Source organism: Colletotrichum jinshuiense, chromosome 6 (genome assembly GCF_051148585.1).
Source record: "Colletotrichum jinshuiense chromosome 6, complete sequence".
NCBI lineage: Eukaryota > Fungi > Ascomycota > Sordariomycetes > Glomerellales > Glomerellaceae > Colletotrichum > Colletotrichum jinshuiense.
Genome location: NC_139313.1, coordinates 3,247,777 through 3,260,270, shown reverse-complemented (window position 1 = coordinate 3,260,270; position 12,494 = coordinate 3,247,777). Strand labels below are relative to the sequence as shown.

Here is a 12,494-nt window from a genome sequence, read left to right as displayed (position 1 = left end):
AGGACATAACATCTTTGAGCAATTGATCATAGCTTCCGTAGTCTACAGCGATAATATAAGTTATAATACATCATGAGGGGAGATGGTCCAGCATCGCCCTGGGGTATCACGCAATGCAATGGTCCACGCCGGCCGTCAACAAAAACTTGGCGTACTGCTGGTGCAGGAATACTTCAACGCCTCCGAGCGGGACGCCCTTGCCCTCGCTCACACCATCGAGCACCATCGATTTGAGCTTGAACTTTGCGACACATGCCTGGGGGTCAAGCTCGGTGGTGAGGGTGATGAAAGTGTCCATCTCACGCGGGCTGTCAGGTGCCACCCTGGGAGAGTGTCCGCCACGAAGCATGAGATTGTTGGGGGACTTGTCAATGACGATGAAGTCATCTGCAAATATCGTGCCTGTATGGTGTGAATGTGAGTGAGCGATCAGAAGAGAGGGTTTGAGACATCGTGAGACGGCTAGGTAGCGTACCGACTGGGTAAGTGCTTTTCAACAGCTGCTCCTTCTCCCACAAGTCGCCCGCGTTAGACTCATCTTTCCGCGCCTTCTCCATGATCTTGCGTTGAATGCTGAACCCTGTGAATGGTCAGTCAGTACCACATTGTGTTATACTGGTCAAACATCTGTGAGTGACTAACCATATCTCCCCCATACGCCTGCCGAGTACGTCTCTACAAGCTTTGAGCCGCCGCTGAGCGCGTCCTCTAGGAGCTCTGGCCGTATCCGGTCAAAAGGGACGGTGCGGAAACAGCAGTCATGGAAATCGGGGTTGTTCTTCGGGTTCACTTTCTTCAGGAAGGGGTGCTGGAAGATGGGGTCGGTGGCAGGGGAAAAGTTCTCGTCGAACGCGCATTGGCGCGTCCACAAGTGAAAGCCCGCAGGTACCGCGACGGCAGTGCCGGCAGCGAACTTGGAGAAGGTTGCCAGCCTGGCACGTGAGAAAAAGGATGCCATTTCGAGGGGTGGTGGCAGATGCTGATTGGAAGGGAGGGATATGCGGGATGATTGAAATGGATGGGCGGGAAGGGAGGCACAAAAGTCAATTTCCCACCATGCAGGAACGCGGAGAAAAGCGAGACGGGTTCTCCGGGTCGCCCCATCCGTAGCCCCCGGGACTTGGGAGCTGTCAAAAAGTCACATTGGTAATGTGTTCCGCAGACGAGAGGCTCGCGTCTTCGGCCTTCGGACTTGAGGACAGGAAAGGCGCTTTTCTATTCGCGACTAGGGCGAAAAGGGGCTCCATACTCCGGCGGGATGGCCCACTCGGTCTCCGAGGCTTCCGAGGAGGACGGGCCGGGGCCGACTACAAATTCGGAGTATATAGTGAGAAGCCGATTGAATTTGATGCCCTGAGCGGGATGAAAAAAGTCATACTCTCCTATTTTATCATTTTTCTGATTCCAAGGGATGACATGATGTCTTATTTAAGACATCGACGAAGCAACGCTGATCTTGGTTGGAACTCTGCGTGTTCCTTCGCCTTGGGTTTTAACTTCTCACGTCGGATATTATGTGTGATGTAATACTCAATTTAATGACAAACCAGCTCTGGCTTGACGTTCAACATATGCTGCAGACCCTAACAGCAGTTCTCATCTATATGTGCGGAGCGAGCGTTCCCACCAGTGATTGAGCGCAATGTCAGATCCATATGTAAGTGGTTCTCACTGCAGTGCTGAGATATGACTTTAGGGGAAGAAAATACGACTCAACTCGGCTGCAAATGGCAAGTTTGGACATCTTCCCGCTCCATTACCGTTGTTTGGCTGGCCACTGGTTTCATTGACTCTCGCCGACGTCCTTTTGACTAGGCTTATTTGCTCTGTCAAGACATTCACGGTACTGTTGGTTACGCTTAATTAGATTCATGGTGTTTCACAAATTGTACAACTTGCCGGAATGACTGGCCATGCCCTATAATCTGTTGCTATTTGTATTCTCTCCATTCGCATTTCATATAAAGCCTGTCCAGTCTTGCCCACAGACGGTAGGCAGATACAGCAAACACACAAATCGAATGATACGCATACTCAAAAGCCTGACTTCAAGAAACCACCCGAAAAAAACAACCTCTAAACGCAAAATCACACAGATTTCGAACCCTTCCCGGGCTTGACGACAACTGGAATTGCTAACTAGCGTGAGGCTTTAGAACCCAGCCAGGATGGTACACGAGATGCGAGAGTGCAACAACTGCAGTCGCCTCGCCTTCCAGCGAGGTCGCTGCAATTACTGCGGTTACACGGAACTACCAAACGTTTGGCCTAGCTCTTAGTCTTATAGACTGGGCACTACACTGGGATGGTAAGAAGGATACACACTGGGAAAAGTGCAAGTTGCGCAAACAGAGATGATAGTCTCACGACACAAGAATGACTTGAGCCTTTAGAGCGACAGCAGGTCGAATAGTTAGTGCATTGATTTTAAAATAAGAATCAAAGTTCAATGAAAATTTGGCAACCTGTGCGTCTTGGTATTGTCCTCGATGAATACCAAATCGGACATGAGCTTCGAGAGTTCCGGGAGTGAGCGTTACGCCACTGTAAGATGATTGAAACATGCATGATCATGAACAGGCTCTATCTATGTCATGTCTGAGCGTAATCACAAAGTGAAGACATAACCCTGCTAACAAGTCAGCTATCCCACGACTCTTCTAGAAATTTTCGGAAAGCTGGTGGAATACGGCCGACTTTCAAACACCCGCGGGCCTTTGGCCTTTACCTTGACTTCAGACTATGTAGTTGAGAATCCTCCCCGGTCGTGACGGAGGCACCGCGGGAGCAGCTGCACTGCTTACGCCAAGCCCGCCATCCTGATCGCTAGGCTAATCCTGCGGGAGCGCCCGCCACCCGGGCACGTCCAAACAGCCAATCGACTTGACTCTAGCATGCCACTTCCTGCAATACTGCTTCTTGCATCATGTCCAGTTGCATGATGCCGGGCAGCAGTTAGAGACAACCGCCGGATTCGTTCCCTGTTGACGTTGCACCGTCAGCCTTGCGAGGTAGTCAGAGTCTCATTTGACATGGTAAGTTGCTCTTTTGTTAGGATTCGGCCCCCAGAACGATGCAGTGCTTCGTCATCTCTCTCGACAGCGACTGCGGGGTCAAAACGAACGACGATCACGCCCGAGGGCTACAAAGGCCCGCGATCATCGCACCTGGGGACGCGGGTTGAGAGGACGAGACACAGCGGTTCTTTGCACCAAACCCGCCCACTCTGCGATTCGGGAGCCGGGCCAGCCAGCTTCGGTCAAAACAGGCAAACATGGCTACCTCCAACTACTCCATGTACCAGCTCAGCGCCGACCACACTTTCCACTTCGAGATCCTCCGCGCCCTCGGCCAGTCCGTGTACGACGGCGCCGACCTGGGCGAGGTGCTCATCACCGCCAACCAGATCATCCCGGGCGACTTCGCCAGCTTCGCCAGCTCCTTCTCCAAGCTCGCCTACAAGGTCCTCGGCCGCGCCAAGAGCATCGCAAAGGCAAAGTTCCCCGTGTCCGCGCGCACCGCCTTCTTCAGCGCGGCGACCTACTTCCGCAGCGCCGACTTTTACCTGCACGACAACCCGTCCGACCCCCGCATCTACGAGTTATGGGGCAACCAGACCGCCGCCTTCAACGAGGGCCTCGCGCTGCTGACTGTGCCCAACAAGCGCGTCACGATCGAGACGCCCGACTTTGAGATCCCCGGCATCTGGTTCACACCCGACGAGGAGGACGTCCAACGCCCCACCATCATCATGGGTAACGGGTACGACGGATCCCAGGAGGAGATGTACCACGTCATGGGGGCCGCAGCTCTGGAACGTGGCTACAACGTCCTGACCTACGAGGGGCCGGGCATGCCCTCCGTCCGCCGCTACCAGGAAGTCGGCTTCATCCACGACTGGGAGAGAGTCGTCACGCCCATCGTGGACTGGCTCCTCGAGAAGCCCGAGGTGGTCGACCCGGACTCCATCGCACTCCTCGGGCTCTCCTTCGGAGGCTACCTCGCACCCCGCGCCGCCGCGTTCGAGCACCGCCTCGCCGCCGTCTTCGCCGTCGACGGGGTCTGGGACTGGGCGACGGTCGTGAACACCACCTTCCCCGCCGAGGCCATGGCCATCTACGACTCCGGGGACAAGGCGGCGTTTGACGAGCACGCGAAGCGGTACCTCGAGCCGGGCGTCCCCATCCCCCTGCGCTGGGGCCTGGGGCACGGCATGTGGGCGTTCAACACCGAGTCCGCCTACGACTTTGTGACGCTGTCGCAGGCGTACAGGATCGAGCCGGTGGTCGACAAGATCCAGACGCCCGTGTTTGTGGGCGACGCCGAGAACGACCTGTTCTTCGGCGGCCAGCCACAGCTGCTCGCAGATGCGCTGGGTGACAGGGCGTATCTCCACCACTTCACCGACGAGGACGGGATCGGGGAGCACTGCGGGATAGGATCCTTCAAGCAGCACAACCAGGTTATCTTCGACTGGTTTCAGGAACTCCTGGAATCGAAAAGCTCATCGAAAACATAGGAAAGTGGGCTGAAGATAAGGGTGCAAGACAGGAAATTGGGAGGTGGCATACTAAAGGCCTTTGTTCATTCATCTTCTGCAGACAGTAGGGGGAGAATGGTTCCGTACCGAGTAGAAGTTAAATCAACCCAAAACTTGATCAGATGAGGGACAGGAAAGGACCAAGTGAGAATTAATTATCCGAAAAAGATGCTCTCCGAAGTCCACGTCGGGAAAGCCAGTGTACGCAACAAGGAGTGGGCAGTCTCTGCTGGCTCTTGGGGAGGTAGACTCTGTCTTTGACCCTAACCCCAACCCTAAAATTGCTGATAGCTGAGAATCTGCGGGCTACAACGGAGTACCATATGCTGCTTGCAAGGCTTCTTCGTCATATAAGCATTATCGAATGGATTCTAATGCAGATGATCAACTGAAAGTAAAAGCGCCATTTCTTCAGCGGCCGACGTCAGAGAATGAATGTCCTGTCCCCCTAATATTCATGGGATGGAAGTCCCATGTTGCATGCTCAGTATTGCCTCTCGTTTACATTGTCTTTGATATAGCAGGCATTGATCAGAGGACAAGGTTAGGTGAGCTTCGTCGCGTCCAAACTGCCTGAAAGGGTAGACAGGTTCAGGAAAGACCGCTACATGATTGGTGCGGGACTCATACGCCGTCTAGTAGAAGCAAAACTGCTTATCATTTGCTAGAGTTGACAGTGGGAGAGCGAAGGGAGTACAAAGGAAGAAGGGAGCGCACATAGGTGGCTTGCTCTACGCTGTAAACAGCGATACCGCCCGCTTCCCCACCACTCGGTCCTCGTCCCGATGAAAGTCCCAGCCGCAGTCGCCGGCAGTTCTGTTCTTTTGGTTCCCGATAACCTTGTTCAGCGGGGCTGGGAAGAAGCATACAAGGATCCAGTTAACACAATAATCCCGTGACGGGGCTACATGCAGTCTGCGCGGCCTCCTGAACCGCGAGATCGGAACCACTCCCACGAAATCCCTCCTTCTGGGTCTGGCTTCTCTCAGATAGGACACGGTTGCCCGCGAATCTCATACCTATGAAATCTCAGTAGTGCCTACCATTGTAATTCGACAACATGATTTGTGCACTTTGATCGAACAACTAGCATACTTGGACCGGCTGGTGGGGAGCTCCCGCATGCCAAAGCAAGGAGATGCGCCTTAATCAGTTTGTCACGATATGACCTTGTGGAAATCATAGTGATTGAGCGACGACGGCAAGATCAACCCTCGAAATTTTACGGTTGCAATGCAGACAACTTGGATTTGCACGATAGACAAGCCCGGTCGTTGACTGGGAGGTTCAGAAAGGCCGTGGAGCAACCGATGCGTAGGATCTTGGTGCACTCCTGCGACTGAGTCAGCATCAGCGGATCTGGAAACAGTCCAGCCAACCAGCGCCGATGGTTTAGTGGTAAAATTCTCCGTTGCCATCCAGCAGCGTCGGGGAGCCGGGGGTTCGATTCCCCCTCGGCGCAATTCTTTTGGTGTTTTGTCATTTTGCTCCGTGTGGGATGACCGACCGTGCCATGTTCTAGGGCGACGACACTCGTACAGCATGCATCATCGGCCCTTCGGGGTGCCGAACGAGCCCTAGGGCCGGTGGGTCTTCTTATAGGTTCGTCTCATGCGTGCATGGAAGGCTTCCGCGGCGGTACATGGTAGCGTAATCACTCGTTCCGTGGACGGCGCGGTTTCGTCAGCGGGGCCGAGAGCGAAGCTTGGCGGGTTCGGCAGCCCACCTTGGTGTGTTCCTGGACCGGCCATTCACGAATCGCAAAGACCTGCGCTAGTTTCGAGGGGGGGGGCCCACCAATGTGCCACCATGACGCAGTCGACTATGCCCTCCGGGTCGTGTCGTAGTGAAAGACGTTCGAAATACCCCAAGTACCTGGACTGGCGGTGTCGTGGTGGTTGGTCCGGTAGTAGGTGCAGCGGGACGCTAGAGACGGCGAGGACAAGGGCATTCCGAACCTTGAACGGCGCAACCAACTTTGTGTTTTCTCGTCGTAACGGTTTCGTGACAGTGTGGTGGCGTGGGATACCGCATCATTACAAATCACTGACTGTCCTGTTCAACTCCGTGGAAACCAGCTGCTCCGCTGCTCCATCAAGCTGAAGCAGCAGACCGGGGCAGACGTGGCGGGGAGGGGCGGTATAAAGCAGGCCCCAGTCCGGCAATCGATGCCCCTCTCGGGGTTTGAGAAAGAAGATATATATGTATGCTGTTTTTAAACCGAGTCAAAAATTCATAGATTTCTTCGCAACTTGTTGGTCTCCTCTATACAACAATATTTAGACCCAAAAACACACATACAAAACACACGCATACACAGACCAAATATGGCGCCCACAAGATATGCCGCCGAGGACGTCGACCCCAAGCCGCTCGCCGAGCCCCTCAAGTTCGAGTTCAGCGGCAAGGTGGCAAAGAACAGGTTCCTCAAGGGCGCCATGACGGAGCGCCTCTCGACGTGGGACCCAAAGGTGTTTGAGAAGCGCGGCGTGCCGACGCCGCAGCTGGTCAACCTGTACCGGCGGTGGGGTGAGGGCGGGTTCGGCGTGATCCTGAGCGGGAACGTCATGCTCGACTATGACCAGCTCGAGGCGGCCGGGAACCCCATCATCCCGCTGGACGCGCCGTTCGAGGGCGAGCGGTTCGAGGGGTTCAGGCAGATCGCCGAGGCCTCCAAGAAGCACGGCAGCCTGGTGCACGCGCAGCTGAGCCACCCCGGCAGGCAGGTCATCTCGAAAATCAACCCGAACCCCATCTCGGCGAGCGACGTGCACCTCGAAGGCGACATCATGGGCATGACATTCGCCAAGCCCCGCGCCATGGAGAAGGAGGACTTTGAAAAGGTCATCAACGGCTTCGCGCACGCGGCCGAGTACGTTTACAAGGCCGGCTTCGACGGCGTCCAGCTGCACGGCGCACAGTAAGTTTTGTTTGTTTGCTTGCTTGTTTAGCGCTCTCTTGGAGCTGCGAAGATGCTCCAATCATCTTACATCGAATCAATGGCTAACCAGTCGTACCACTCACGCAGCGGCTACCTCTTGGCGCAGTTCCTCTCGCCGACGACCAACAAGCGTACGGACAAGTACGGCGGCAGCCTCGCCAACCGGGCGCGTCTCATCATCGAGATCTCGGACGCGATTCGGGCGCGGGTGCCGGACCCGTCGTTCAGCATCGGCATCAAGGTCAACAGCGTCGAGTTCCAGGAGGGCGGGTTCTCGACGGACGACTGCCGGGAGCTGTGCGCGGCGCTCGAGGCGCACGGGTTCGACTTTGTGGAGCTGTCGGGCGGGACGTACCAGAGCCTGGCGTTCGAGCACAAGCGCGAGTCGACCAAGAAGCGCGAGGCCTTCTTCCTCGACTTCGCCGAGAAGATCATCCCGGAGCTGCACAAGACCAAGGCGTACGTGACGGGCGGGTTGCGGACGGCCGGGGCCATGGTCAAGGCGCTGGAGACGGTGCACGGCGTCGGGCTGGCGCGGCCGGTGTGCAACGAGTTCGACCTGCCGCAGAAGCTGCTCGACGGTAAGGTCAAGAGCGCCGTCGACACGCTGTTCGGCGAGCAGAACTTTGGCATAACCAACATGATTGCCGGCACGCAGTACGTTATCCCCCCATCCCCTTACTGCTCTCCTCGCGGTGTTGAGCGTTGGAGGGCGATCAATATTAGAATGCGGTGCTGACTCGAGTTTGACAGAATGCGCCTCGTCAGCCAGGACAAGGAGCCGCTGGACGTGACCCAGGAGAAGTACAAGGAGGTGTTTGAGAAGTCGCTAGCCAAGTGGGCGGAGCAGATGGCCAAGAACGATGACAACTCAAAGTACGGATATATTGACATTGAGGGCACGACACTGCAGCCGTTCGGAACGCCGTACGCTGCGGCGGCCTAGATTTATGATGATGAGGACATGATGCATTGAGCTTGGCGTTGCTGTCAGGCCATGATGTTGTTACGAAAGCATAGAACACATTACCGCAGCCCTTTTATCGGGTCACAAAATATAACAAGCCGTTGATTATGGTCATGTTTCGTTTCTTGATGATGGGTTAGAGCTTATGCGGCTGACGGTTCTTGTTTTCTCTTCGTTTCTCTGGCGTAGTGAAGCGCTGTCCAATAGGGAAACCCCCGGAACCCGCGAACGGCAACTGGAAATATTGTCTGTTTGGTCCCTGGACTTGGATGTTGCTTGTTGGCGTCAACGGCGCAACATCGGCATTGCGGTGTCATTAACGAAAATATGGGCATTCGATTGGGACAAGGGCGGTCGTCGAGCAAAATGCCATCATCAACATGAGACGTCTGTCACGGCGAGGCGCATGAAAAGCGGAAGATGGGACGACTGGCCAAACTCAATTGCATACCACAAGAGACGGATACAAGAAGGTGACTAAGAATATGACTAAGCTGAGACGCCGACAGACATGAGGGGGGTGGAAAGTAGGATATATCGGCAAAAGAAAGGAGAGAGTAAGAAGAATAATTAAGGAAATAAAGAAGGCAAAAAAAAGAAAATAATAATAATAATATGAATAATAGAATAACCGGTGGCGGCCAAGGAGAGGTGGCCAGTGACGCCGTGTATAATGAATGAATTAGTATATACATGTGGACGCTGTGTTCTGTGTCCATAGGCATAGGCATATCCTCCGTAGCATGCAGCATGGCTGAATGAATACCAGTGCATGCGTACAAATACAGGGTATTCCTTACACTGCGCTGCACAACACTACCTACCTATTGCATCACACACCTGCGAGCCCCCGCCTTCCCCCGCCAATACGACCTCGGCAGCACTTTCCCCCTTACACATCCCCTGTTTCTTCCAGGGGCCTCCCAGGCGCAGAGCGCTAAATCCGTCTCTCCTGTCTGTCACCGACCCTGTTAACAATTTCGTCCCAACTCCCCGTCCCCGAGTCCCTGAGTCTCTCTCTCCTCACAGTCTCTCCCCCAACTCGTCACTCTCGTCACTCTCACGACATCACCGCAGCTCGTCGCCTTCTTGGCCCCCTTTCCCTGGCTGCAACCAGCCACAGCGATGCCGCTGAGGACGACCACCATCGCTCGCCGCCAACACCTTCGCTAGATTCATTTTCGGAATATCGTATTCCTCCCCCCCTCGCCCAGCCATGTATGCGCTCCCCCTTCAGCAGTGACGTAACATGGAGAGAGCACTAACCGTTCGTCTTCCTTTCCCACAAACAGGATCGAGCCTTCACTCCGCGTCCGCCGCGCCATCACGGCCAACGACGCCCTCCTCGTCAAACGCATCCTCAAATCCCACCCGAGGCTCCTGCACAACCCCGACAGCTCCCCCGACGGCCTCTCCAACTCGAACCTCCACCTCGCCGCCTCCCTCGGCCACCTCCCCATCTGCCAGGTCCTCGTCGACCTGGGCCACGAAGACCCGGACCCGGCCGTCAACGAGAGCCACCAGACGGCCCTCATGCTCGCCGCCGCCGCCGGCCACACCGAGGTCGTCCACTTCCTCTGCGAACGCACACCCCAGGTCATCCTCCGCCGGGACATCCGCTGGCGCGACGCCATCATGGAGGCCAGCCGCGGCGGCCACGACACCGTGCTGCAGATCCTGCTGACCTACGTCCCCGCCGGCCCCCAGGAGGCCGTGCAGAGGGCCGACCTCGACGGGAACACGGCGCTGCACTTCGCCAGCAGCAACGGCAACCTGCTCGTGCTCCGGACCCTTCTCGCCGCCGGTGCCGATGCCGAGAGGCGCAACATCTGGAGCTGGACCGCCATGTCCTACAGCGCCACCGTCCAGGCCGAGGTCTACCTCAAGGGCCTCGTGACCGAGGTCGAGAGGCGGAAGATGGTGAGGCACGAGGTCGAACAGCTCAAGAACTCGGTCAAGGGCGCCGGCGTGAGGGTCGTGCAAGAGGACATTGAGGTCAAGGATTGAGACGCGGGACGATGAAAGACACAAGCACACACGGCTGATTGAGGACACCACCAACCAGCGGGGGAGCTCAAGGGGACCCTACCTCGACTTCAACCCGCGAAGGCTTGGATTACCACCGCAAGAAGCATCTAGCTACCATCAGTTGACAGTAGCAGGCGAGCTCTGCACCGATGACGCCAGAGATGCCCCCCCTTCGACTACGACTGGAAGCAACACGGATATGCCGGGGCTGATAGCGTCAGAGATAAGCGCCGATGGTTCAACGGATGCGCCCCACAAGACCGAACCATCTCACCTCACATGCGGATGCACTCACTGTACGCTGGAAGCTCCCCGAACCCGGATGCACCGCACCACCCGCGCGTCAACATCCCTTTCGACCTGCACCTGGACGCTGCACAAGCTCGCCGATGCATTTCCCCTCGACCGCACGAAATTAGGAGCTCTGGCCGTTGACCTCCGGAAAGGCCCAATCACACGCCCCGTGGTGGGGACAAAGGACCAGCTTGCATTTTGCTGGTTGTCCATTGGCTGGCCGGAATCGAGCAACAGCGCCAATCTTGAAGCGTCGAGCTTCCCTTGCTGCGGCCGAGCAAACATGCCACCGCTCAGACTGGGAAATAAGCATCCACCTCCCTCTCCTAGTCGATGGATCAGTGAAGCCCCCTAGTGCACCCGGCCCATGTCTCACTTTACGTTAGATTTGCTCGACGCCTTGGTGGGGCAGGCGGCAGGCGGATGCTGGAGCTTGGGACAAGGGGCAAAAGAAGGGTAGTTCTTTTTCAACAGACGACAGAGCTTCAAAGCTTCAGCCACATACCCTGCGCTGTGGCCATGAACCTACGCCACACATCAGGTGGAAGGCAGATGGGTTGCAACTTTGGCTGGATCCGATCCTTGGGGTACAAACAAACACGATATCAACATGAAAATCTTTACCAGTATCATGCCCATAATTGTGTGAATGCATTTCATTATACCATGAAGGGAAAAGTGCATCACGCTCGCAGCGGACGCGTTTCGACTACGCTGGTGTCCGCGCTATCCATCCCAACTCAGTCGGGCTCATGATGGGGCCCGGTGCGTGTGGGTTTGTGCCTCTCAACAATCACACAGGTTGTCATCTCATCGATTGCCCGCAGTGAGTTTGCGCCGACTCTGGTCTCGACTCGCAGGTTTTTGCGAGTCACTGAATCACTCTCTTGCCCACCGCCATATAAATCCAACCCCAAGATGACTTGCCCAACTCTTCCTCGCCAACACACACGGCACGCATCAGCACTCCTCGCTTTGGGACTCATAGAAATTTTGACTCCAAGCTCATCTCGACGAAACTCATCTTGACGAACCTTATCCTGATGAAGCTCATCTTGACGCATCGTCTTTGAACACTCGTGGCAACTAGTCTCCGCAAGACACCCGAGCCAACACAGTCACCGTGGCTTCCCGTCAGCCTCCCATCGCGGACGAGGAGCCGCCAGAGTACCTACCGTACCCGGCAACCAAGCTGATCATCGCCCAGTACTGGCACTGCTCGCGGGACCCTCCTTTTTGGGGCTATCTCATCGTCGGGACCTTTTACGACCGGCACAACAACACCGTCTGGAGCACCGAGATCTTCGCCTTCCAGCGTGATACACGAGGTGACCGTGACGGACTGTCAGTCGCATCGTCGGACCGAGGTGAGTCACTTATAACCACTCCTTCGTCATTCACCATTCATCGCAGGTCGGACGCCCAGGCTTGACCCGCGGGTGGACCGCATAAAAGCCTCTGCACCCGGCCGCTAACCCCTTTTCCAGACCCAAATCCCAGTGTAGACTTGGAAGATCAATTTTCTCGCAGCCTCGACCTTGCTCAAAATACCAGCCCAGCATTCTCAGCATACGCTCCATCACAAGACTCGCCCCCGATCAGCTCCCAGCATCTTTGGGACCCCTTGCTCGCCGGACCCGTCCCAGGCCACTGGGTCACCGAATTCGACTACCGCCTCGGCAACTGGGTAAACACCTGGCAGCCACGCCGCGCTCACCCCTGAA

At 56.0% G+C, this 12,494-nt stretch overlaps 4 protein-coding genes across 4 annotated transcripts; 3 read left to right on the top strand and 1 right to left on the bottom strand.

Annotated features, from left to right (window-relative positions):
• Positions 1-106: 106 nt before the first annotated feature.
• Positions 107-958, bottom strand: EsH8_VI_000836 (uncharacterized protein; the record flags this gene model as incomplete). The annotated part of the gene is made up of 3 exons (XM_083272089.1): positions 107-402; positions 476-580; positions 643-958. 3 exons carry the CDS (start codon positions 956-958, stop codon positions 107-109), a joined length of 717 nt encoding a protein of 238 aa, XP_083127263.1.
• Positions 959-3,274: 2,316 nt separating this feature from the next.
• On the top strand, positions 3,275-4,519 carry EsH8_VI_000835 (alpha/beta hydrolase family protein; the record flags this gene model as incomplete). The annotated part of the gene is made up of 1 exon (XM_083272088.1): positions 3,275-4,519. One exon carries the CDS (start codon positions 3,275-3,277, stop codon positions 4,517-4,519), a length of 1,245 nt encoding a protein of 414 aa, XP_083127262.1.
• A 2,348-nt stretch (positions 4,520-6,867) lies between these two features.
• Positions 6,868-10,455, top strand: EsH8_VI_000834 (ankyrin repeat-containing domain protein; the record flags this gene model as incomplete). Its single annotated transcript, XM_083272087.1, has 4 exons — positions 6,868-7,460; positions 7,569-8,138; positions 8,235-8,408; positions 9,741-10,455. 4 exons carry the CDS (start codon positions 6,868-6,870, stop codon positions 10,453-10,455), a joined length of 2,052 nt encoding a protein of 683 aa, XP_083127261.1.
• Positions 10,456-11,522: 1,067 nt separating this feature from the next.
• EsH8_VI_000833 (uncharacterized protein) lies at positions 11,523-12,493 on the top strand (the record flags this gene model as incomplete). Its single annotated transcript, XM_083272086.1, has 3 exons — positions 11,523-11,535; positions 11,889-12,137; positions 12,258-12,493. The coding sequence occupies 3 exons, from the start codon at positions 11,523-11,525 to the stop codon at positions 12,491-12,493; spliced, it is 498 nt and encodes a 165-aa protein (XP_083127260.1).
• Between the last annotated feature and the right edge of the window lies 1 nt (position 12,494).